Below are 26219 nucleotides of genomic sequence, written 5' to 3'. Positions count from 1 at the left end.
ATTAAAATATATGTAAACACCACAACCTATTATCATCGTAGCAGCAGCAGCAATGTACAAGGGATTGATAAAAACGTGATCTGGTCCCCTCGATGATGGTTCTTCTTCTTGTTCTTGTTCTTTCGCTTTTCGAAGTTTTTCAAGAAGTTCTTCATGTTTTGCTTTTCTAGCAGCAGCACCTTTTCGACCCGCTTCAACTTTCTTCTGATTCTTTGGTTTCGTTACTTCCTCCATTATATTTATTAAATTGACAATGTTTAACAGTAGTTACAGCTGTGGTGAGCGGAGCTAAGAACATGCCAAATCTGTGATATAGTTCGCAAGTAAAGCTGTTAAGCGCATGTCCCAGGAATGGATCTTGCTCGAGATCACTATTTAATTTTGTTTGGTCATCAATTGGGAGATACATACAAACTGCTCTGGTATACAGTTGTATAATTGTATTACCGAGTGATTTTGTAATCATCGATCCTAAACTCGCTTCGTATCTCGTATAAAGCTTGTCTATATCCGCATCTTTCATCACTTCGATTTTATCAACACTAAACTCTTTCCCTAAATGTTCTTTTGCTCCACCGGCTGAGACCACTGCCATAAGCCTGTCGCGTTTGGGATCCTCGGATAGTAATTGGTCCATCTTCTTATATTCTATATACCTCCTTTTAAGTTTAAAATAATGAAAAACTACAAATCCAACGACTAAAAGTGTTAAGAAATTGCTAACCAGTGCTAAGGAACTGTTAAGCAGTGTTAAGAAATTGTTAAGCATTGTTAAACTAGCAAATTTTATATGCAACTGGTTGATCAGTTTTTAATATCAACTTGGAGTGTTTGGTATTTGCCAATGATTTCCTAACCTCTTTACGTTCATTTTGTGTTGGAATGACATCGTTTTCTCTTAAACACTCATCAAACGAGTCCCTATCCTTACAGTGAAATAAAGCCACCCATTTTGTTTGTTCGCGAAGGTCAGTAAGAACCGAGTTGTATTTCTGAGTCAACACCCACACAGACTGTTTCGCGTGTCTTCCAGAAAATGCGAGTTTACTCAACATTTGCTTCTTTTGAGTAAGAGCCTTTAAGTCACTACAGTCATCGATGATGAACAACGTTGGCTCCCCGACAAATATTTCAAAAAACAGCCCAAGCCATTCGTGAAGTTTATCACCGGGATTAACGGTATATACCCCGCGGTCCTTTCTTACCCACACTCGGGATCGATAGGCTTTATTATATTCGAGAGTAGGGCATAGAATTACAATATTCTCGAACACACCACGATATGTCGTTTGTATAAAATAAATTTGGTCTTACCACACCCAGTTTGCCCGCAAATAATTGCGGAATGTGCTTCTTTAGTAAACAGCCTCAACAAATCTTCCATCTTCTATATTTAATTGTCCATCCATAATTACAAATACATACGCATTTAGCAGTTCTGCCGTTTCAGCTTTTTTCTGAATCTGAATCGTAATGCCTTCAATACACAAAGAAGCGCTGCGATCTCAAATCAGCAGAATGCGTGAAACGATACACAGAATTCTTGAGGAGGACACAACACTAGCGGAACGTATCCGAACGCTTTTTAGAGAACAAGGCATTACTATCGTTTCCATTCTTACTGCCTTTGGTATGATTATCAGCACAATCGTTTTGGCCGTCACGGGTGGAGGGGGCACTCCACGGGTGCCGGGTAAAAAAGATGACAACTGGATAAGAAAAAGACTTAAAGATTTGGGAGAATTACTTGAAAAATTAGGTTTAAAGGCGATTGATGCCCTCCCAGGAGTCATTGGGGCTATTGTTTCGTGGTTATTAAGCACGTTGGGTAAAGCGGTTGGGTGGTTAGCCAACAACCTGTGGGCACTCATGCTCGGTGCTGGCCTCCTCCTGTTTGATTATTTAAAGAAGAGAAAGTAAACACCACCTAGACCTATCAATCCTAAAGTAAGAGCGACTTTATAGTCTTTGTGAGTTGTTGGCTCTTCTTCGTACGATACTTTCGCTGGTTTGAGTTTAAATTTGTTATCCGAAGAACCTGCACCATACAGAAAGGGTCTATTACCAGCACCGGTAGCTATTGCAAATCCTGGTCGAGATGTTTGTATTAATTTTTTATTTCTATAGGTAAGAGTGAACCACCCGCGAATGCCTAACAAAACTCTCGTTTCACCCGCTCCTGTCCTCGGTGTTGTCAAAGGCTTGTGTGATTTATAATCGAGCACCGTATTACTCGCATCAAGCATTGCCAAGTCTGCATCAGAAGGTGGCACAAGAGCCCAGTGACCTCTAGACCATTGAAGAGCTTTTCCTGATGGGGCAACAAAATAGTATGCATGTACATTTGGTGGAACACTTGGATGTTGAGTAGGTGGAACACTCTGGGGTGAAACACTCTGGGTAGGTGGTTCGTTTAATCCATCATTAACACCAATATTCTGTTCTTCTGTCGCAATGACAATTTTATTATTATAATTAATGCGTGTACCAACCCTCAATGCCATATCAGATGGGGCCATATAAAGGCCAACACCAAATGCAAAGTTTACTTCGGATCTCGCGTACTGGAGAACGTCCTGGTATTTTTTTATCGCCGTTTGTAGGTTTTCGGGGGCATTAATCGCATCTTCAACATTGGCTAAAAATTGTTTTTGCGCATCAAATCCAGTTCCTTTTGTTGTTATACTCGTGCGCGTTTGCGCTTGTGACCCTATTAGAGCCCACACATAAGTGCGAATGCTATCGTTGAGACGAACTATCCCCGCATGTGTAAAACCCAACCCCTTATCAGGAATAAATGTTGTCCAAGCCCGGGTGATGTCCACCGTATGTCTGATTTTATCGTGGGGGCTAAAGAACACAGGACCTCTGTTTCTCATTGCCTGTCGTGCAGCCCCACCGGGGGTCTCAGCCTGAATAAATTCTCCCAAACCAAAGCCATGCTTTTCTATTTTCTGTCTCCAATCCCTCTGCCCAAATTCGGCACACAAACGCTGATAAACTGCTTTATCAAACGGATTATTATACATGTTAAATGCTTGGTCGGTGGGTATCGGGATTTTTAACTCGTCCAATAACCTCCGAATCTGATAGTAAAAATGAAACCTATACACGGCTCGAATAAACAGATCAGAAGCTTGAAAATGTTCTTCCGTTACTCCACACCCGGCAGTCGCGCACCATACCACAAAATTGATTTGATTCTGCCACCACACTATCGGGTTGTTTCTCCACGCAAGCCAGGCTGCATTCATCACGCGAATATCCCCAGTCATAGTGTGGTTCGCATAAGACTGAAAAACATCGGGAAACTTGGCGGTAAAAGAATATTCGCTGTTCACGTAGATCATTTGCGTACAACTTATTCTTTTTTCTTTATACCTGGTTGTATAGGATGCGTCCTTGTTGAAGCTGTAAATTTTCTTATTCATAGCTATGTATATAATAACAACCGATACTCAAAAAGACGAATTACCGCGGTGCATACCTAATCAAAGTGGAAGACTAGAAATCGCGCTGCGTGAAATAACTTATTATCCCAACTGGAAAAATATCAGTGATGAGCTCGGAAACAATTTCTTTACTACCGATCGTAAGATAATAATCCCAGATGGTTATTATAATGTGTGTGAATTGAATAAAGAAGTGTTCACCCCCCACGGTGCAGAGTTAGACTTGCACGCTCCGAGTGGCTATCTGAGAATAAAGAGCACCAAATCGATTGAACTTTCTGAGCGTCTTGCACATACTCTGGGGTTCCCCAAAAAACTCATCGCGCGGGGAATAATGGTCATAGGAAACAGGCATCCGCGGCTCGCGATACATAAAGCACTTTACATTCACCTCTCTCAAATTAGTACCACCGATAATTTCTATAACGGATTGCCTTCTACGTTGTTACAATCAATCCCAGTAGAAAATGAAAGATGCGGGGGTGGTCGAACAACCACGTTGACATCACCCCAATACAAAAGACTTTCTCACGGAGATTTACCACGTTTAACACTTTCTATAGTAGATGAAAATCATAATCCCGTTTCTATTGATTATTTAAATATTACATTACATATAAGATATGATTGAACCCTGCACTACGCTCAGTTTAGTTGATCTCGGAGATACAGAGGGATTTGATGTGCCGGGAAAAGAAAATCAGTTGTACGCATTCCAGCTTTCTGAAGGAACATACAAAAGAAAAGAAGTAAAAATTGGTGATATCGTGAGTGAGGATGATGTTGTCAATGATGAGCCCTATCAACTTGTTCGTTTAAACGGTACATGGCAGCTAAAACCCCTTGACAAGGGGATATTAGATTTTAAAATTGAATCACCTTACATTAGCAAAGAAGAAGAAAATAATTATAGAATAAAAAACAGTGGTTGGATGTTCGCTGATTTAATAGCGTTGGATGTACATTTACTAAACTACCAGGGGAGGTGTTATGTGCTTAAGACACTCCCGAATGTTGAATCTGTATTTGAAATAAATTTTTATGATCTAGATAGTTTCCGTCATTTCCGTATTATTTATGATGTAATTCTCGGTGAAGAGCCTGATGATTTTGTAGAAGTTTTTGAAGGGTTTTACATTAAATGGCCCAAGAATCTTGCAAATCAACCCCTGAGAATCACCATTGAAAAACAAGATGATATGCCCTATAATATTATACCACAGGGTAGTCATATAGAATTCTCGCTTGAAGGTATTGCCACAAAACAGAACACATTCAGTTTATGGATCCACCCCCTTCTTCCTCAAAATATTTCCTTTAGAAGACTACGTTGCATCAATTTGAATATTTAGAATATACTATAAATATTAGAAATGGTTGATCCCGGAGGGCCAGGAACACATATCAAACCCTGCACTGTTCGGTTTGGTTGATCTCGGAGATACAGACGGATTTGATGTGTCGGGAAAAGAAAATCAGTTGTACGCCTTCCAACTTTCTGAAGGAACGTACAAAAGAAAAGAAATAACGAGTAATGGTGGTGTCAACAAATTCAGCGAACTTGCAGACGTGAACGTTGACGGTGTTGTTGTGAACAAACCACATCATCTTGTTCTTTCCGACGATGATACGTGGGTACCTTATCCGGTGGATAACTGGGATATAGATTTTGAAATAAAACAACCCTATGTTAGTATTGGAAGAAATCACGCTCTACAAAAAATACAAAATAGTGGTAAACTGTTGGCTTCCTATCATACGCGTAAAGATCTAATCGTCGTTAACAGCGATGACTTTGGATATGTTATTGGTATGAAAGGTAAAAAGACTGGTACACTGCAGTTAATTAAAGAGTTTGATTTTGAGCCGCCTATTCAGGGGTCAACTATCGTTTTAGATATACTCCTTAGTGGGGTGCCAGATGATTTTGTAGAAGTTTTAAAAGGGTTGCAGATAAAATGGCCTGGAAATCTTAAAAATAAACTCTTGAGAATTACCATCAAAATTCCAGTGGTTGGCCCATCTGATCAACCCGATCCCTCTATAGAATTCTCGCTCGAAGGTGTCATCAAACGTCCATCGTTAGATAAAATATCTCTCAACTTTATTCACATCGGACCTCTTCAGCTTAAAAGACTGCGCTACTCTCCTCATCCTGTTACCATAATTTAAAAACAAAAAATGATTACTATAGAATAATGGAGTTTCGCCTACGAGAGATATCGAATATAAAAAACAACCTCGAAAAAGAGCGTGATGAAAGAACTTTATTTTATAAAAAATATAAACGCGGTGTAAATATCGCTACAGCCGCGGATACAATGCTGACGACTCTTAGTCTCGCCCTTGGGGCATCGGGTGTTGGATTACTGTTGAGTGTCGCCGCTGCTATTGGAATAGAAGTGGGAGCTGGTCTCCTTGGTGTGGTTGGTTTAACTTGTAAATTTATTCATAAAAAATTAATGTCACAAGCTATGAAGCACAACGAGATTCGCGTGTTGGCCGAGTCAAAACTGAACACTATAAATGATCTTATTTCAAAAGCATTAGAAGATGATAAAATAAGCGATGAAGAATTTAGTCTCATTCTGGCTGAAGTTGAAAAATTCAATGCAATGAAAACAGACATAAAATCGAAACACAAAACTCAGTTGTTTAACGGAAAGAAAAATCTAAGCCGTGCGCGCGGGCGGGAAGATCTGCGTGCGACCACACTCTTAGCTATTGATCCCGTCCCACACACGCCGACCGGTCGCTAGCTTGCTGGCACACACACACACGGGGATCGTTGCGCTCTCCATACACCTTTTTAAGCCATTTTTATGGTTGTTGGGCCTTATGGACGCTTAAATCGTTACATATAGAACCCACATGACCATTTGGCTCCCTCCATACACATATTTAAGCATCATTTTTTTTTTTATCTAGTGATTTGGCTCTCCATACACCTTTTTAAGCCGAAAAAAACCGATTGCGTGGGGTTTTTTTTTTTTATGGTTGAAGGCGTTGTTGGGCCTTATGGACGCTTAAATGGGCACATATAGAACCCCCATCCCTTATACTACTCGTATGTATTTGTAATTATGGATGGACAATTAAATATAGAAGATGGAAGATTTGTCGAGGCTGTTTACTAAAGAAGCACATTCCGCAATTATTTGCGGGCAAACTGGGTGCGGTAAGACCGAATTTATTTTAGATTTATTACAAACGACATATCGTGGTGTGTTCGAGAATATTGTAATTCTATGCCCTACTCTCGAATATAATAAAGCCTATCGATCCCGAGTGTGGGTAAGAAAGGACCGCGGGGTATACACCGTTAATCCCGGTGATAAACTTCACGAATGGCTTGGGCTGTTTTTTGAAATATTTGCCGGGGAGCCAACGTTGTACATCATCGATGACTGTAGTGACTTAAAGGCTCTTACTCAAAAGAAGCAAATGTTGAGTAAACTCGCATTTTCTGGAAGACACGCGAAACAGTCTGTGTGGGTGTTGACTCAGAAATACAACTCGGTTCTTACTGACCTTCGCGAACAAACAAAATGGGTGGCTTTATTTCACTGTAAGGATAGGGACTCGTTTGATGAGTGTTTAAGAGAAAACGATGTCATTCCAACACAAAATGAACGTAATCATTGGCAAATACCAAACACTCCAAGTTGATATTAAAAACTGATCAACCAGTTGCATATAAAATTTGCTAGTAATAATCAACAGCTGTTTAACAATGCTTAACAATTTCTTAACACTGCTTAACAGTTCCTTAGCACTGGTTAGCAATTTCTTAACACTTTTAGTCGTTGGATTTGTAGTTTTTCATTATTTTAAACTTAAAAGGAGGTATATAGAATATAAGAAGATGGACCAATTACTATCCGAGGATCCCAAACGCGACAGGCTTATGGCGGTGGTCTCAGCCGGTGGAGCAAAAGAATATTTAGGGAAAGAGTTTAGTGTTGATAAAATCGAAGCGATGAAAGATGTGGATATAGACAAGCTTTATACGAGATACGAAGCGAGTTTAGGATCGATGATTACAAAATCACTCGGTAATACAATTATACAACTGTATACCAGAGCAGTTTGTATGCATCTCCCAATTGATGACCAAACAAAATTAAATAGTGATCTCGAGCAAGATCCATTCCTGGGACATGCGCTTAACAGCTTTACTTGCGAACTATATCACAGATTTGGCATGTTCTTAGCTCCGCTCACCACAGCTGTAACTACTGTTAAACATTGTCAATTTAATAAATATAATGGAGGAAGTAACGAAACCAAAGAATCAGAAGAAAGTTGAAGCGGGTCGAAAAGGTGCTGCTGCTAGAAAAGCAAAACATGAAGAACTTCTCGAAAAACTTCGAAAAGCGAAAGAAGAACAAGAAGAAGAACCATCATCGAGGAGACTAGATCACGTTTTTATCAATCCCTTGTACATTGCTGCTGCTGCTACGATGATAATAGGTTGTGGTGTTTACATATATTTTAATCGGTCGAAAAAACCACCACCTGTGGTAACAAAACCCAACCCATTTATCATGTTTTGAACATTAATTTGAACACTATTTATAAACAACAAACAATGGCACGCCAAATATAAACGGTAAAGAAATTGCAAACACTGTATACCACGCGGTTGTGGTCAGCGCATTGGCCGCTGGTTACTCGAGATTGACAAAATTAATATTTACGAAAGCCCCGACACCTAGACTGGCTTTCAACCTCGAAGATATCGGGATGGTCACTTTGGATATAGCCCTCGCTATGGCTACGAAGGATATGTTGGAAAAACAAGGTATTCTCCCACATGATATTTTGAAGTAATAATAATATCATCATTATAATATGGCATCAGTAGCGTTACTCGTTGGTGGGGCAATAGTAAACGCTTTAGCATTTACCGGAAGTAATTTTTTATTTAGTAAACTGGGGTCTTCAGACGCGTTAGAAGAACAGAAACGACACAACAAAGCGCAAGAACAACTTCAGGCAGCGACCGCAGAATGGCAGAAAGAGAGGATTCAACGTTTAGATTATATAAATGAAAAACTAAGACGACAACAACATGCTGTGAACACGTTTAAGGATGTGGATATGGCTATGCAAGAATATTATAAAGTGATGGGGGAGCCACTACCCCCTCTTTCTTATAAACCCCAACTTTCAGATTTTTATACACCCTCAGAGGGACAAAAAGATCGAGAATACGTATTTATTATCATGACCATAGTCATTTTTGGTTTTGCGATTTCAAAATATTAAACATTTACTTTCTTAAATAAAATGGAAAAGATCTATTACAGCCCAAGCGGTTATTGGAAGGGTTATTCGGCGATTAAAAAACTCGCGAAAGCAGCCAAGGTGTCTGAGGATGAGGCTAGAAAATGGTTACAAAAACAAGCTATATGGCAAATTTATCTACCCCCTCCAAAGTATATTCCGAGAGCAAAATTTGATATTACTGTCCCAAATGAGGTTCATCAGGCTGACCTTTTATTTTTACCCTATGACAGAATCGGGCGTAAGACGTATAAGTATGCACTGACTGTTGTTGATGTTGCGAGTCGATATAAAGAAGCCGAACCCCTAACAACGAAAGACAGCGTCGAAGTGGCGGCCGCTTTTTTACGTATTTACGACCGTAGCCCATTGAAGTTGCCCAAACTTCTTCAGGTAGATGCTGGCCGAGAGTTTATGGGTGCTGTGAACAAAATTTTTTAAAAAGTAAGGCGTGGAAAGACACACAGAAGCCAGGCTATTGTAGAAAGATTTAATCGTACGCTGGCAGAACGATTGTTTAGTCATCAATATGTGGCTGAAATGAAATCGCCGAATCGATCAACAGAATGGGTCACTAGATTACCGGCTGTTGTGGCTGCATTGAATAATGAGGTGACGAGACTTATAGGTAAGAAACCGTCGGTCGCAATAAAGGCCAAATCGGTAGAAGCCGAATCCTCTGCACCGACTAAAGATGATAAAGGAGAGTTACCGCGTGATGCGCAAGTTCGGTACTTGTATGAGCCCGGTGAGCTCGAGGGTGGAGCTCGCAAACGAGCAACGGATCCCGTTTGGTCTCTTAAAGTTTATAATATTAAGCGTATGATGCCCAGCGATCCTATTCTTTATTATTTACAAAATGGCCCATCCAGAGGGTTTGTACACGAAGAGCTTATGGTTGTTCCTCACGATACAGAAATACCATAGTGCCCGTAGGCGTAAGATGTAATACCATCATCTAGCCAATAGCGTTTGGAATCGTACGGTGAGAGTGATGTCTTCATTTGCTTGATCGTGTACATCTTGTGCTTATACGATCTGAACGTTCTCATACTATTAGTAAATTGAACAGATCGATCAATACACTCCTTATACATATCGGGTTCAATTTCATCCTTCACCACACATTTTTTTATGCCCTTGACTTTCTTGATAACTGATCCATCATCCGCTACAACCGAATACATCTTCGAGCGCAAGCCGCAGAATTGTCAGATCGGTTTACATCCGAGCTCACTTTTCATGTATCCTGGCACTTTCTCTATCGATTTATCGTACAATCGATGATCTTTTGGAAAATTACTGCGGTCATGTACATTATCATCCATACCAGTGATAAAATCCTCGCATTCTACGTGGAGAATGAATGAATCGGTATCAGTATATAACAACCTGCATCTACTTCCATATTTTTTCTTGTAGTGGTTGTAATACAAATCATACATGAGATACTTTGATAGGTCGAGAATGGCCATCCCGATATAGATAGGTTTATTGAGCACAAGCTTATTTTTTTTGTAGTGAATCGCTAGAAGTTTCTCGTTGATGATCATATGATCGACATAAGCCGGTTTGTTTATTAGTTTGCGTGCCTTGTCCTCTTCATCTAACTTGAATAATTTGATATTCGTTCTCATTCTGATATTTTCCATAGTTTTACCAAATACTGAGTTGTTCATTAATTTATACAGATCTTTATCGGCATCGTTAGTAGCGGCTTGTCTCAGTTTGGTGTTCATCAGTATATAGGGCGCCATCCAGGGACTTTGATTAAACTTTAACACTTTTGTGATTTTAGTTACTTTCATGCCAAGTTGCGTGTATAGCTTGAGATTTCTATAGTGAACGACATAACCAACCTTATTCCATAGATTCGGAACTAATTTTCTCGTTTCCTTTCCGCGCATCTCGAGTTTTTCACGAAGGCGTCGTTGATAGGGTGAGAGGTTTTCGAGTTTTATTTCTATTTTCTCAGGAGCTAGGGGATAATCGTTATGTTCGTCGTGTAATTCCTTAGGGTACTCGATATCACACTCCACAATATATCCCGTCTCATCATCGTCGGGGTGATTTAGAATCTTTTCGAGATTGGCATCGTTATCCCAGATAAATCCACCCGTGGGTAAAGCTTGTAACATCGCCCAACCATACAAGTTGTTCGCGTCGAGATACATGATATACGAATCCGTTTTTTCAGGCCTGTAATCTTTCATATACTTGTTATTAGCCTCCGCGTATCTTCTTACAGTCATACTGATTCCACCGCGTATTCCCGCCTCTATCATGTTATATTGTTCGATATCCGTCAACAGTTCGAGTTCTATTCCCGTACTCTTGAGTAAAGCATCCCAAGACATTCCGGGAAGCGTGTAATAATGAACAGGATCGAGATTATGAGTTCGCAAACACGTATTTCTAAAATTCTGGAACACATCGGCAAGTAACAGCACATCAGTGCCTCCCGAAACCTGGAGGGGGTCAGGCTGGTGTTCTCCTGACCCACTCCCGGGAGGGTCACTACGTTGTCGTGGTCGGGAGGCTTAGTGGCCAGTGATCGAGCGAGCTATGTCGGCGGGGGCATCAGTGCTTCTTGGGGTTTGGTGCTCTGGTCCCAGGTCTTAATTGACAGCCTACATAGCCATCGTAGCTGTTAGGGCTGAATAAGTGGTGGTTTTGTACTGATGCCCCTGATAGGGCTTCCCATGCCGAACAGGTCGTGAGTGAGGCCCAAACTAAACGTGACCCACTGTCCCTTTCGCTATTCTTTGTTCTTCTTTTTACCGCCTCTTTTCTGTCCTCAGCTCCCCATCAAGCCTTCTTTTCCACATTCTTTTTTTTCTCTGCGGCCTTCTTTAGGCCCGCCGTGTTTGCCGTGCGGCGCGACCTGTGATGGAGGGGAATGAGATCCTGGGGATTGAGAGAGCACGCTGCTCTCAACACATCCCTTTGGCTCGGACCTCTCCTAAGACAGGCGGCACACATTGGCCCGTGTGTGTCAATCGGCTACCCCTTCGTGAGGCTGGGTCAAGACTGGCAGTTTAGTGGCTGACGAAGGTAACCCCCGTAGTGCTCGGCTCTCTGTCCCCGGGAGCTGGGCATGATCGGGGGGGAGCACGTTGGAGCTGGGCTGCTGGTTGTATATCCCTCCCGAAACCTGGAAGGGGTCAAGCTGGTGTTCCCTTGACCCTGGCCCCTAAGTGGACCCCATGGTGGGTGGGTAAGGGAGGGATGAATTCACATTTTTCTTTCAACATGAATCCTAAACAAATACACCCCCCCAAACTCGGAAAAAGACGACGACAGGGAACGGACGACTCAGACTCTGAGTCGGAGGTCGTCGAGACCTCTGGTTTTTGGCCATCATGGCTAGTGATGGAGGGCGCTGATGACGACAAGCCCTTGTCAGCTCTCAGCCCCTTCGCTGTCCAGAAGGGCTTTCAGTGCCTGGCAGGATCGCTCAGATCCATCAAGAGGCTGAGGAGCGGAGCGTTTTTAGTACAGACAGAATCCAAAAGACAGACACAGCTCCTTCTGAAGGCGACCACTTTCGTGGATAGGGCAGTGAAGATTTCCCCTCACAAAGGTCTCAACTGCTCTAAGGGAGTCATCAGATGCCCGGAGTTGAAAGGTGTGTCTGAGGCCGAGATCAAGAGCGAACTGTCCTCTCAGGGAGTGACCGATGTGTACAGGGTGACGGTGAGGAAGGGGTCGGACAGAGTCCCGACCAACACTTTCTTCCTCACCTTCTGCTGCCCGGATGTCCCCAAGGACATTCGGGTCGGATACCTGCTAGTTAATGTCAGCCTGTACGTACCGTCCCCTCTGAGATGCTTTAAGTGTCAGAAATTCGGACACGTGAGAGACAGATGTAAGGAGGAAGAGGCGTGTGGCACCTGTTCGAAGGCGGCGCACCAGGGCGATTGCGTCAGTGCAGCCCTGTGTGCGAACTGCGGAGGTGGCCACCCGTCCTCATCGAAGGACTGCCCCGCCTGGAAGAAAGAAAAACAAATTCAGAAAGTCAAGACAGAACAGAAAATTTCCTTCTTTGAGGCAAGGAAACAGGTGGAGGCCGCGTCGCCTAGGACGTCGTATGCCTCTGTCGTCAGATCCGGGACGGTGGACGTCGCAGTCCAGACGACGTCCACAGGAACGCAGACGGACGACTTAACCGCCTCGTCGGAACCGTCGGCCTTGGGTGGAGGCGCTGTGTCCACCCCTTCCCATCCTGCGCGGCAGTCCTCAGGGGCTGCTGGGCGGGAGAGAAAAGCCTCGGGCGGAGGCACGTTGTCCGCCTCCCGCCCCACCCCACCCCCCGGGCCCCCTCGCCCCGCCTCTCGTCTGCCTGGCCCTCGGGCTGGCGGAAGTGGCCGGAAGCCCCCCGCACCTCCAAAACTCAAGGAGGGGAGGGCTGCGGCCACGGCGGGATCGGGAGGGGCCGAGGTGGTGGATATTCCGACCCGGTCTGAACCCGAAAAATTTATGTCAAAGAACAAATATTCCATCCTGGCGGACCTTGAGCCACCGCAAGTGGAGGAGCAGGGGGTAGCGATGGAATAGGCTGCTGCTTTATTTTTTTTTTAAAAAAAAAACCTTTTTAATGGCAGTGATCCACTGGAATATCCGGGGATTCTATGCCAACTTCCAGGAACTCCAGCTGCTTTGTCGTGCTTTGAAACCTTCAGTGCTGGCACTGCAGGAGACTCTGCAAAGAGATGGCAAGGTTTTATCTCTCTCTGGTTTTAACTCCGTTTTTAAACCCGCTCAACCGAAGCAAGAGGGGTTGACGGGAGGTGTCGCTCTTTTTATTCGAAAGTCCCTTTTATACAGTACAGTTCTTTTAAGCACCCCTTTACAGGCGGTGGCAGTCAGAGTCACGCTCGAGAAAACCATCACTGTCTGCTCTCTCTACCTTCCCCCTTCCGTCCGTGTTCTGAGGCAGGACCTCATGAACCTGGTCGACCAGCTCCCACGTCCGTTTTTACTGTTGGGCGACTTCAACGGACACTCCCCGCTCTGGGGAAGTGAGATGAGATCAGCCCGAGGTCTTCTCTTAGAAAACCTTCTCTCTGACATGGACTTGTGTTGTCTTAACGACAAGTCTCCCACTTACCTGCATCTGTCCTCTGGAAAGCTCTCGTGTTTAGATCTGTCGGTCTGCGATCCATCGTTGGTCCTGGACTACGAGTGGAAAGTGCACGACGATCTGCACGGGAGTGACCACTTTCCTGTCGTCCTCCGCCCCACAGATGGAGAAGGTGACTCTCTGCCTGACCGCCTGTACTACGACAAGGCAGACTGGAGTTTTTTTACCACCAAGATAAGAGCGGAGCTGCAGGAAGAAACAGTATTGAAAAGCAAGGACCCTGCTGACGCTCTGACTCGGATCGTTTTAGATTGCGCCAAAGCAGCAGTCCCATCGTCTACCTCCAAGCCTCAGGTCCCTAGAACGCCCTGGTTCAACGCGGAATGTCGGGAGGCCCGCAAGTCTCGGAAGAGAGCGCAGCGACGCGTCTTTCGGAGACCGGAGTCCGATAGCGTTCGAACCCATCAACAGCTGAGGGCGAAAGCCAGGTATGTTTTTAAAAAGAGCCAGAGGAAGTCTTGGAGAGATTTCTGCTCTTCCTTAACCTCCAACACACCCAAGAAGAAAGTGTGGAGGGTTTTAAAAAGAATTAAGGGCAAAAACGCATGCCCGACCTTCCACCATCTTAAACTTTCAGACGCTCTGGTCACAGAGAAGAAAGCAGTTGCCAATTTGCTTGCCTCCACAATAGAACAGAACTCGAGATCTGCTAACAAATCTGCTCGCTTTCTTAAAACCAAAAACCTGTCAGAAAAAACACCATGTAACTTCTTTTCCGACAACACAGAGAATTACAACCTTCCTTTCACAATGAACGAACTTAAATCTGCCCTTCAGACCTGTACGGATTCCTGTCCAGGAATGGACGAAGTCCATTATAAACTCCTAAAGCACCTTCCCCAAACCTGTCTGGACACCCTGCTTAAAGTTTATAACCACATCTGGGTCACAGGCTTCTTTCCACCCTCCTGGCGGAAAGCCCTCATAATCCCGCTGCCGAAACCGGGAAAAGACCCCTCGAACCCCTCCAACTACCGCCCAATTGCACTGACCAGCTGCGTCTGCAAACTGATGGAGAAGATGGTCAACGGTAGACTGATGTGGAAACTAGAGACCGACGGCCTTCTGGCGAAGGAACAGTGCGGTTTCCGCAAGCATCGCTCTACCGTTGACCATCTGGTTCGTCTGGAAACCACGATAAGAAATGCTTTCGTCAACAAACAACATGTGGTGGCCATATTTTTTGACCTGGAGAAAGCTTACGATACCACGTGGAAATTTGGTATTCTTTCCGACTTGCACAAGCTCGGCTTCCGAGGACACCTGCCTCAGTTTATCCACAATTTTTTACAAGACAGACAATTCCAGGTGAGAGTCGGCACCACCTTGTCCGACATTCACGAGCAGGAGCTGGGTGTCCCGCAGGGGAGCATCCTGTCGCCTGCTCTGTTCAGCATCAAAATTAATGACATCGTTCAATCCGTTCAGAAAGGATCGGACAGCTCGCTGTTCGTGGATGATTTTGCTTTATATGCAACCGGCAGCACGTACGCCAGCATCCAGCGACGGCTTCAGCTCTGCGTCAACAAAATCCAGTGTTGGGCAGAGGAGAATGGCTTCACATTTTCGTCCTCCAAAACTGAATGCATCCACTTTCATAATTTTCGCCAATTCTATCAAGACCCTGAAATCCGTCTGGGAACATCCACCATCCCGGCGGTCAAGGAAGCCAGATTTCTAGGGGTCGTCTTCGATCAGAAGCTGAATTTTCTCAGCCACATTAAACAGCTGAAAATATCTTGCCTAAAAGCCCTGAACATCATCCGAGTTGTGGCACACACGAACTGGGGTGCTGATAAGAGGACTCTCTTGCACCTCTACAGAGCCCTGGTCCGGTCCAAACTGGATTATGGAAGTGTTGTATACGGCTCGGCCAGACCGTCCTACCTGAAACTGTTGGACCCTGTACACCACCAAGGGCTCCGTCTCAGCTTGGGTGCTTTCCGCACCACCCCTGTGCACAGCCTGTATGCAGAGGCGGGGGAACCGCCTCTTTCCAACCGCAGACTGAAGCTGACCCTGAACTATTATTTGAAATTGTTTTCGGAACCTACAAACCCTGCTTACGATGCTGTATTCAACAACCCTTTCGATAAGAAATTTACAGACAACCCAAACTGCATACCTCCTCTCGGACTCCGCATTCAGCCGCACTTGGAAAATGCCGATCTGGATGTCGGTGGCATCTCAGATTTCTCTAAGTTCCCTGACAGCCCCCCGTGGACCTTTACAACACCTGAGGTCCGATTCGATCTGGCCTCGTACCGTAAGGACACCACCAGTTCTCTGGCCTACAGAACCTACTTTTCGGAACTGTGCCACAAATTCCCCACCTTTCAAGGGATCTTCACTGACGGTTCCAAGTCAGAGGACGGAGTCGCCGCATCTGCGTTCTGTCCCGCCTTTCCTGACCGGCCCTCAACGGAACACATCCTGTCTGACAGCTCGGTATACACCGCGGAACTGACCGCACTGGTCCTGGGGTTAAAAATGGTTCTCTCTTCCAAACAGAAGAGATTCATGATCTTTTCCGACTCCTTATCAGCCCTGGAGGCGATCGCCTGCAGGAATATCACTCATCCCAAACTGCTGGAATTTTATGAAACTTTTACTCTCGCAACGAAGAAAGGATACGAGGTTGTGTTGGCCTGGGTTCCCGGACATGTTGGCATTCGTGGTAACGAAAGGGCGGACCTGCTGGCCAGGAACGCTGTAAAGAAAGAATTGTCCAGATCCTTGGTACCCTATACAGACATGAAGCGGAAGGTCAATTCTTACGTTAAAGATCTTTGGCAAGAGAAATGGAACACCCAGATAGACAACAAACTCTTCCAGATCCGTCCGGACCTGGGGGAGACCCTCCCTTCGGGGGTGAAGAACAGAAAGGAGGAATCTGTGCTGTGCAGACTGCGTACGGGGCACACTTTTTTTACTCATTCTTACTTGTTGAAGGGGGAGGAGGCCCCGCGATGCGTTCCCTGTGACGAGCCTCTCACCGTGAAACACGTGCTCCTTGACTGTTGGGATCTGCATGACGTTAGACGCAGACATTACACGGCGGTTTCTTTGAAGACTTTGTTTCGTGATGTCCCTCCGTGGGCGCTGATGGACTTCTTAAAAGAAGTGAACCTTTTTAACCAGATTTGAAGGTTTTAAACTATGGAAGTTTTTTTTTAAACTTTGGAGTGGAAAGTTTGAAGTGGTGACTCATTTTAATTGGTTGTTTTTTTAGCCTTGTAGTAGTAATTGACGCGGCGATAGCCTTGAGATGGCCTTAGTGGTCGGCGAGGCTCTAAGCACCATAATTTCATTTCATTTCATTTCAGCACATCAGTGACTAAGTACAGATCGTTATAATCACCTAGATTCTTACATTTAAACTTCTTCCACACATTCTTGGCATGCTTGTGGTCACTTTCTGATATATCCGTGTTGTTAAGTTTACTAAAGAAATGACTTTTCTTTGGTAGTTTTGTATCTTCGTATTTACTCCAATCGGTAATATATTCTTACGGAAAGACTCCTTTTCTCGTAACGAGCTTGAACTCCTCCTCATCTGTGAAATGTTCGCGCGTTAAAAACTTCTTATCATCCGGAAGGTTCTTCGCAAGCTGGTCGAGACTCGAACTCAAGAATGCGAAACTATCTAAAAACTTCAACCTTCCCCAACTGAATGTGATGTACTTCTCTTTATTATTCGCGATACACATAATTCTACCACCACCTTTGTTCGCGAGCTCCGAAATGATCGCGTGAGAGTCGTAACCTTTGAGGTTGTGAAATAATATCGGCAACACAAATTCGTCGGGTTTTATTCTCAATTTAAGATTACACGATGCATGCGCGGCACCTCTATAGTTCCCTGTGATATGGTCATGATCTCTTACTTTATCATTTGCGAGTAGTTCCCCTCTACATATCCAACAAACTCGTTCGTTTTCAAACGATTCGTTATCTTTTTTGGTCACCTTTATTGGAACTGGTTTTTTCAATTCCTTGACAGTATGATAATATATTATTCGAAGTTTTTCGAGAAAATGACTGACCGCATTCTCACCACGAAATAGTTGCGGTTTGTACGCCCTTCCATCAGACCTAACATGCACAAACCCGTATGACGAGATGATGTGTTCGCTTTCTTTGATGGTATTATTCGAATGGGAATCGTCTTTTATTTCTTTACAAATCGCCTCAAAATCAGCATATATCACATCACTAACTTGCATTTGATTTTGAAAATTGGTAAATTTGATCATTTTTGTCTTCTCCGATGGCATCTCAACGCGAGAATAGTTCTTGTGGTTGATCTGCGCGCATCGCTTAATATGTTCTTCTAAAAGTTCTGATGATGTTGTACCTGTCAAGCAATACTCACAAAAGTACATTGCTGCTTTGTGTTTGTTTGTATTACTAAGTAGTCTGTTAAAGTTCTTAATATAAGTATAATGTTGTCCACCATTTTCATTTTCTATAATAAGAAGTTTAATACGCTCCATGTTGGCGGGTTGTTTTGATATTCTTGCACGTTCAATCGTTTTATTTTTTAAATAGTATACATTAATAGCAATATTATTTTGAGTCTCAATCTTTGTAATTTGTTTTATAGGTGTAGGAAAGTCAATATTTTCAAAATTTAACCCATCATCAGAAGGATAGGCAGAAGTTAAATTAGAATTCGTTTTTGTTGGAAACTTGTGTGCACGTAAACAATGTCTTATACATTGATCATCTTTATTTTTAATATTAATCACAGCTCTTTTATTTTTTAACCACTGTGGTGATTCAATAAAGGATCCTGGAGATGTAATAGAAACTCTATTCACCCATAAACTAAAGATTCTTTTAATGAACCATCCTGAACCTTCATTTGTAAAATTTTCTATTTTTAACAAAATATATTTTATTTGTTTTTCAATATCTTGATCATCAACAACATCAATAATACTTTGATATTCCGATCGAAATACAGCTACAGTAGTATCATCATTTTTAATTTGACCAAACTCCACCGTTAAAACAATATTTTGTTTGGTCAGTGGAATAGCTCTTTGGTTAATAGTGTCCACTTTACTCATCATAAACGAAAGCGGATCTATTTCATTTGGAAGAGCCGCAAGTTTATAATTTTTAATAATACTACCAAACTCCTCCGTGGATTCAGCTTTATGTTGTAGTTTACGTATAATTTTAATAAGTTCATCTTTTTTCATTCTACTAAAACCACGAATTTTGAGCTTTCGTGCAATATCTTTAAGCGTAGCATTGGTCTCCCCCTCCAAAGCATCAAACCCCAGTGCTTTAATCAACTCAGTTTTATTCATAGATTCATGATTAGGAATCTCTTTTTTAGAAGCAAGATCACGGTAATACTTTTCAGAATATCGTTGCGCCATTTTTACTCTCAATATGTTCTATATATAATCTTTTCTCTAATAGGATTTCATAAGCTGATCAATCTCTGAATCCAATGATAACTCCACCAAAGGGTGGAATATACCCTCTAGAATAGGCTTCAAAAGGGTCAATTTCATCATCATCAGAAGCATAATCCTCATCCTCAGAGTCGCTTGAATGTTCTCCACAATCGGGTATAGGATCAATCTTTTTCTCCACGGGAGGAGGCTTCTCTTTTTTATACTTACATGTACAACAAATAGCATACTTCGTGCGTACATAAAGGTTGCATTTTAAACAAAGTACTGGAAGTGGCATTCCTTTTCTATGGCATTTAATATGATCTTTGCAATAGAGTCCCATGCAAGGTTGGCCGCATACTCCACTTGTTTTAACTTTGGGGTACTCGCAAATGTTATGCGGAAAAGGCATTTTTTCTATATTTACAATATAATGTATTTCTCTAAAAGGGTGATCACAAGCCGTGCGCGCGGGCGGGAAGATCTGCGAGGCAGGCGGGACCACACTCTTAGCTATTGATCCCGCTCGGGCCACACACGCCGAGCGGTCGCTAGCTTGCCAGCACGCGGGGAACGGGGCAACCGTTTCGCTCTCCATACACATATTTAAGGATCGCGCGTACTCAAACTAACTAGGTCAAACGTTCATATGTGAACGGTTGACCCACTTGATACCATCCAAAAAGCTAACTAGGTCAAACGTTCATATGTGAACGGTTGACCCACTTGATACCTCCTCTCTTATGAACCAGAACCCCCATGACCATTTGGCTCTCCATACACATATTTAACCATCATTTTTTTTTATCTAGTGATTTGGCTCACCTTTTTAAGCCGAAAAAAACGATCGCGCGGGTTTTTCGTTTTTATGGTTTAAGGCGTTGTTGCGCCTTATGGGCGCTTAAATCCGTTACATATAGAACCCCCATCCCTTATACTACTACATCTAAGACCGAAATTACACAATCGACAATGCATTAAAACAGGTCTATAAAAATACTAGCACAAAGATACTTGCCAAAAGGCATACCTTGGTTTAACCATTCCGCCCAGAACAAAAATGCTTATGGAAAAGGTAAGTTTTCAGATCTGACTTAAAGGAGTGTAGATAGAGGAATTTCTAAGAGATGAAGGTAGAGAGTTCCACACTTTGGGAACCTGAGCTCTGAAAGACCTATTTCCAGCGCATTTCAGATTAGTCCTTGGAACTTTAACTAGTTTAAGCAGCTTTTCAGAACTGGATCTTAATGTTCTGTGCGGTTCATATGTTTCCAATACAGAGGAGAGATACAATGGAAGACACTTGTCAGAATGTTTGAAGGCGAGTGTTGCTAACTTATAGTGAATGCGGGACTCAATTGTAAGCCAGTGTAACTGATTCAGCAGAGGTGTAACATGATCAGATTTCTTTTTGGCGAGAACCAGTCGTGCAGCATTGTTCAGGATTTTCTGTAATCTGTTGATAGAGGAAGATGGTAAACCTGCAAGAGTGGAATTGCAGTAATCCAGTCTGGACAGGACAAATGAGGAAACCAACTGAGCCATATTTTTCTTTGTTATGTAGGGTCTGACTGAGGCTAGCCTTCGGAGATGAAAATTACATGATCGACACAAGATTGATTGTAAACAATAATTAACCAGTTGACTGCTTATAAGATGTCAAATGACACCCTGTAAAAAGTGTTGCCACAGCGCCTGTAAGACATCCACTGACATCTTGCATGTATTTCAATTTTTCCATCATCAGAGTTTGGTACAATGAACATAAACAGACTCTGAATGGTTAGTTTAATGTGTCTGGATTATAAACATACTATTTAAGTGAGCATGCGTTAGATGGAAGACCCCTTTTTCTCTCAATAATGATTTGCTTATTGGACCACTTGGAGCATGCGTGTAAAAGGAGGTTTGCCTCACATGCCAAAAAGGCGTCTGATTCTTTAAGTGAAGACAGAGCTCCCAGTCAGTGGATTTACACAAGCTGCGCTGATCGTGTATGAATATGACGATGAGTGATGGATCTTATGGTTGGTTCCAACTTGAAGGTGATGGCAATGACATTGACAGCAACATTCGACACTTTCTTCAGTCCATCTATCCAGTCCGACATCATTTCTGATTGAGTGACCATGACTGACAGTGAAGGTGTGGGACTTTATGTAATTTGAGAAGAGGGGGAGGAGAGATAGAGGAGTGATGTAAGACAATAGGTCAAAGGCCAGACAGAAGGCAGGGAGGGGGCGTGGTACCTGCCTGTCACTTTGCTGTCTTTTCACAGTGATCAACGATTTTCTCTAAATTCAGGGTTGACAGACGATAGACGTGAATCACATGGTTTTTTTTTTTTGGGGGGGGGGGGGGGGGGGGGTTTGTTGTTGTTGTTGCTTTTTCACACTTTTTGTCACTGATCAGTTCACTGAGTTTTGTTGTTTTTATAGAGGAGACAAACCAGATGCACAACAGACACTGGATCAGTTGCTACCAGGAGGAGTGGAAAATCATCAAAGTGCTCTCTCCTCTAAAGGGGGCGCTCTTAGGTGCAAGAAAAGTTTGATGGCTTACGTGCTGAGAATATGATTGATTTTTTATCTTGACCAAACCTACGTATGTCGTTGCTGGAATAGTTATTCACTTACATGACTACAAGTGTTGTGACTGTTATCATAAACGTATTTGCTGTTTTATTTTGCAGGTGTATATCAGGCAGTAAGCATGCATTTCCAGCTGTATTTTGAGGTGGAAATAGACTTTTAATGCCTGAAAATTAATATCTTCGCTTTCATCTGCCTAAATAGTTATCTGGGTTCAAAATATAGATTGGGACATAAGCCCGGATTTAAAATCGGCATTCATTTTTATTCACAAGAATGTTTACTTTTGTTCTGTATCAGTGTATCTCCTACAGTTTTTGTGCTAGAATTTAAAAAAACACAAAAAAAAACCCCTGAATCCTCAGTATCCTCTGGCAAGGATGAGTTTTTAAATTATTTTTTTATTGTTTTTTTTTTGTTTGTTTTTTTATACAAAATTCTCTGGCACTGAACTGGTTAATATGTCCCAGTCTCTCACCCATGGAAAACCAAACTGATAAAACTCTATAAACATGTTATATTGGCCTCACAAACTCCTGATGAGTCGTTGAGGCCAGTATAACATGTATATAGTTGTTTGTTGTTGTTGAAAAGAATAAAGGTCCCATACATACAATACATATCTACTGTGTCCAGGGCTTGGCATAAGGTGGGGCCCAATCCTCTTTTTTCTGGTGTTTTAACCTTCTCCACATGAAGAAAGGAACCCATTCACACATGAGTGAATTCAGGAAAATCAGAGTTAAGTGCCCTTCCCAAGGACACAACACCAGGCTGAAAGGGGCCTGATCACTAGTGATCACTGGATCGAAGTCCAGTGCCAGACCAACTTGACCACAGCACCTCTCTAACATAGAACTCTGTTATTGTGTTTACCATAACCTGCATCTAAATATCAGTACCTGTAGATCTGTTTAGTTCTTTTCTGATAATTTTGATGTTAAGTTTTGTAAGTACTCAAATTTATAAGACAGCAAGTTTTTCTGTAAGAGAGAAATGCATACACATTTTTTCTGGAAACCCCCAATCACTGTACAACAGATCCTTTACTCTGGTGAAATTAGCTACCATATCTAAGAAGACACAGACATGGACTGAGGAAGAAACATGAACCTGAAAGTTAATAATTCTCGTTTCAGCTCAGTGCTCAGAGTGCTGTGTATCTTTTGAGCATCGATTTTCTGATCTCTGTCCCAAACTAAGCAACCTGTCCCCACTGGTTGTTTTCATAGTTGCCTGCCACTGTCACTGTCAGTATAAAAACCATCACCAAAAATTGTATGCCACATCAGGTGACAGCTGTGAGTTAAGTGGTTCAAAGCATCTGTCAAAACATTTCCTTCAGTCTGCATCAGTGTGAGTCACTGATGGTCCACATGGCACTGTCAAGTGCATTATTTGTTTTGAATGATACAGTTTCCTAGAGGCGCTTGGCAGAATCAAGCGTTGGATTTCTGATTCAGTGTTTACCAGTGATCAGAGTTTTTAGGCTGCATTTTGGCAAGATGTCGTGTCCTACTCCTTGGTAAAGACACTCTACTGTGATTTTCCTCACTCCCAGGAGCTATGCCGGTGGGAGCTTATGCTCCTGGTAGGGTTGCCCAAGCCAGGCCAGTAAAAGCAGAAAAAGTGCGATTCACTGGTCCTCGGGTTGGAGATAGGGCACACGGTTAACAGTCCAGTTCCATTAAAAAGCTTTGTTACGGAAATAGCAACATCTTCATTGCTGCTGTACATTCCAGAAGGCATATTGGGCAGCAAGTAACCAGGGTGGTAATGAGTACCTCACTACGGTTGGGGAAGGTTAAAACAGCGGAAGGAGAGGATTAGGCCCCACCTTCCAGTGCTAAGCGCTAGTCTCTATGGAAACAAATTCACTGCTGCAATTGCTATAAAAGGCTACTGGACATTTAACCCTTTCAACCCCTTTTGATACATTTTCCAGAACTGACAAAGAAGTGGTTAATCATTGATATTGTATTACTATGTTCCAGTGGCAGTGGGGAAGATGTAGCCAATGATCGTGACACCCCTTCACCGCACATGGGAGGAGGGCAGGGGTTGATTTCCCCCACTATCAAGGCTGTGCCCCCCAAGAGTCCTGCCAAGTCTGGCAGCATCAAGAAAAAAGGCTACGCTGGCACCGTCACAAAAGCAACACGTGTTGTGCACACTGCTAAACGCACATTGTACACAGCGGGTCGCCCACCCTGGTACGACTCACATGGACAGCTGAAAAATGCATTCGTTATTGGTAAGTTTTCTTTAAGAGGTGTCAAAGCATGTGGACTGATCCAAAAATGCTATGCTAGATCTGCTGTTTAAAAAAAAAAAAAAAAAAAAAAAAAAGGAACAGATCAGATGCTTGACCTTCGCATAAACCCAGGCCTTGAGATCAGTGAGAAAACAAGGATCATATTGTAGTGTTTGGCTGAAGTTTGCCCTGTGTTAAAAAAGAAATATTTGTTAGCATAACATTAGTGAAATAAAAAATTTCATGAAACTGTTACTGCTTGTTTAAAAGTCAGGTTTCTGATGTATATGCTCAGCATCAGTTTTGGGAACAATTATCTCTAACAAAGTGTATTTACGTTAATACTTTTTTTTCTTTTTTTTTGGTGCAGGGACATCAGTGGGGGTTCCTGAGAAGCTGAAAAGTGAAATGTAATATATAAATGTATATGTACATAAAATATTGTCAGTGTTTTAGCTTCAATTATTATGAGTTATATGGCTTAAATCTCCATTCATGTAACATTTGATTTAGTTTATCCTGTGATAGACTACAGAAAAAAGAGTTGTTTGTTATTAATGTGCAGGTATATGTGGGGGCAGTGCCTCTGGAAAAACAACTGTGGCCAAGAAGATAATTGAAGCGCTGGATGTGCCATGGGTCAGCTTGCTAAGCATGGACTCTTTTTATAAGGTATAATTGAGAGAATGATACATACACACACAACAAGCACGCACATGCATGCACACACACTACACATGCTCACACACACGCATGTACATTCATTCATTCATTCACTTAGTTATTCATTCATTCATTTATTCTTTCAAATATATGTGAAATATTAAAAAAGGCAACAGTATCTGCTATTTTAGCCAGCAGATAGTGTTTCAGTGTATAGCTTTTTCAGTTCGAACTGTAAAGCCCCCACCTTGGCATGTATGCATATTTACTTTGGTGTGCCTTAGGTGTATGTCTGATAAAAGCGAAGTGGAAATGGCATCGCTGTGTCAACAAATGTGTGTGTGTTAAGGACAGTCCATGGGAAAGCTGTCAAAAGGGAAGAGGTGTTGAAAGAAAATGTTATTCCAAAAAGCACAGTTGTGTGTGTGTGCAGAAGTTTTGCCACATCTGGAGTACACACACACACACACACACACACACACACACACACACACACACAGAAAACACAACACCAACACACACACACACACACACACACACACACACACACACATATATATATATATATACCCCCCCACACACACACACCCTCACACCCCCCGCCCCCCATACAGTGAGTCACAGAGGTAAGTGGCAATCAGGTTTTACACTGACGCCCATCTCAAGTGATACAGTTTATAGGGATAAACATTCCAGGAAACTGGGGACAGGGGACATATCTATCACCACATTGACATCACCAGAACAACAACACATTGTGATTGGCAACTGGAATACTTATTTTTATATTGAGTGCAATTATTATCAAGGGCTAAATCATCCGCCCGTGGGGATGCCGTTGGTCTTTCAGTATAAATAGCATCCCCGCCTTCTGGAAATTCTGTGCTAGAAATTTCCTTTGTTCTATCACTCTTTGTTTCTGCCTTTTTTCTTTCTTCGCTGTTGTCTCCTTTTTCTGCCTTCCCAGCCCATTCCCCTTTCTTTTTTCAAGCAAGCCTTGACATTTTTTTTCTCTTTTCCACAGTCTATGATGTACTGTCTGTGCTGTTTTACTCTGGCGATTAGGTATTAAGATGTAAACAGTGGGATGGGCACTAGCCGCCCATTCTTCGGTGTTATTTGCCTGTATGGCCTTTTTGATGCATTTTTTGTTTGGCTTTGAAATTGAAATATTGTTTTTTTCCTTTTTTACCATTTTTTGTAATATGGGGATAAATTAAGAGGATTGGCTGGCGTCCTCAGCATGGCCTAGTCTTATTTGCCGTAAGGAGCTAGATGGTTGGGATACTGTGTCATGAACTGTATTTTGTGGGTTCATCTGTATGTTTTTTGTAGATGTGACAGTGTTGTGTTGCGCGGTTAAGCATTTGTATGTTTTGACAGTCCTGATAAGGCCCTGTTTGGTCAGCTCTT

General features: G+C 42.6%; 1 protein-coding gene across 1 annotated transcript in view; it reads left to right on the top strand.

The window, feature by feature from the left end:
• The window catches only part of LOC143279965 (uridine-cytidine kinase-like 1), a 61848-nt gene that overhangs the window by 15596 nt on the left and 20033 nt on the right, over nucleotides 1-26219 (top strand). Inside the window, exons 2-3 of the mRNA XM_076584353.1 lie at nucleotides 23884-24143; nucleotides 24709-24815. Coding sequence (XP_076440468.1) covers nucleotides 23884-24143; nucleotides 24709-24815 — 367 coding nt within the window. The remainder of the gene's footprint in view (nucleotides 1-23883; nucleotides 24144-24708; nucleotides 24816-26219) is intronic.

This window comes from Babylonia areolata, chromosome 3 (assembly GCF_041734735.1).
Source record: "Babylonia areolata isolate BAREFJ2019XMU chromosome 3, ASM4173473v1, whole genome shotgun sequence".
NCBI lineage: Eukaryota > Metazoa > Mollusca > Gastropoda > Neogastropoda > Buccinidae > Babylonia > Babylonia areolata.
This window is presented reverse-complemented; position numbering and strand designations above follow the sequence as displayed.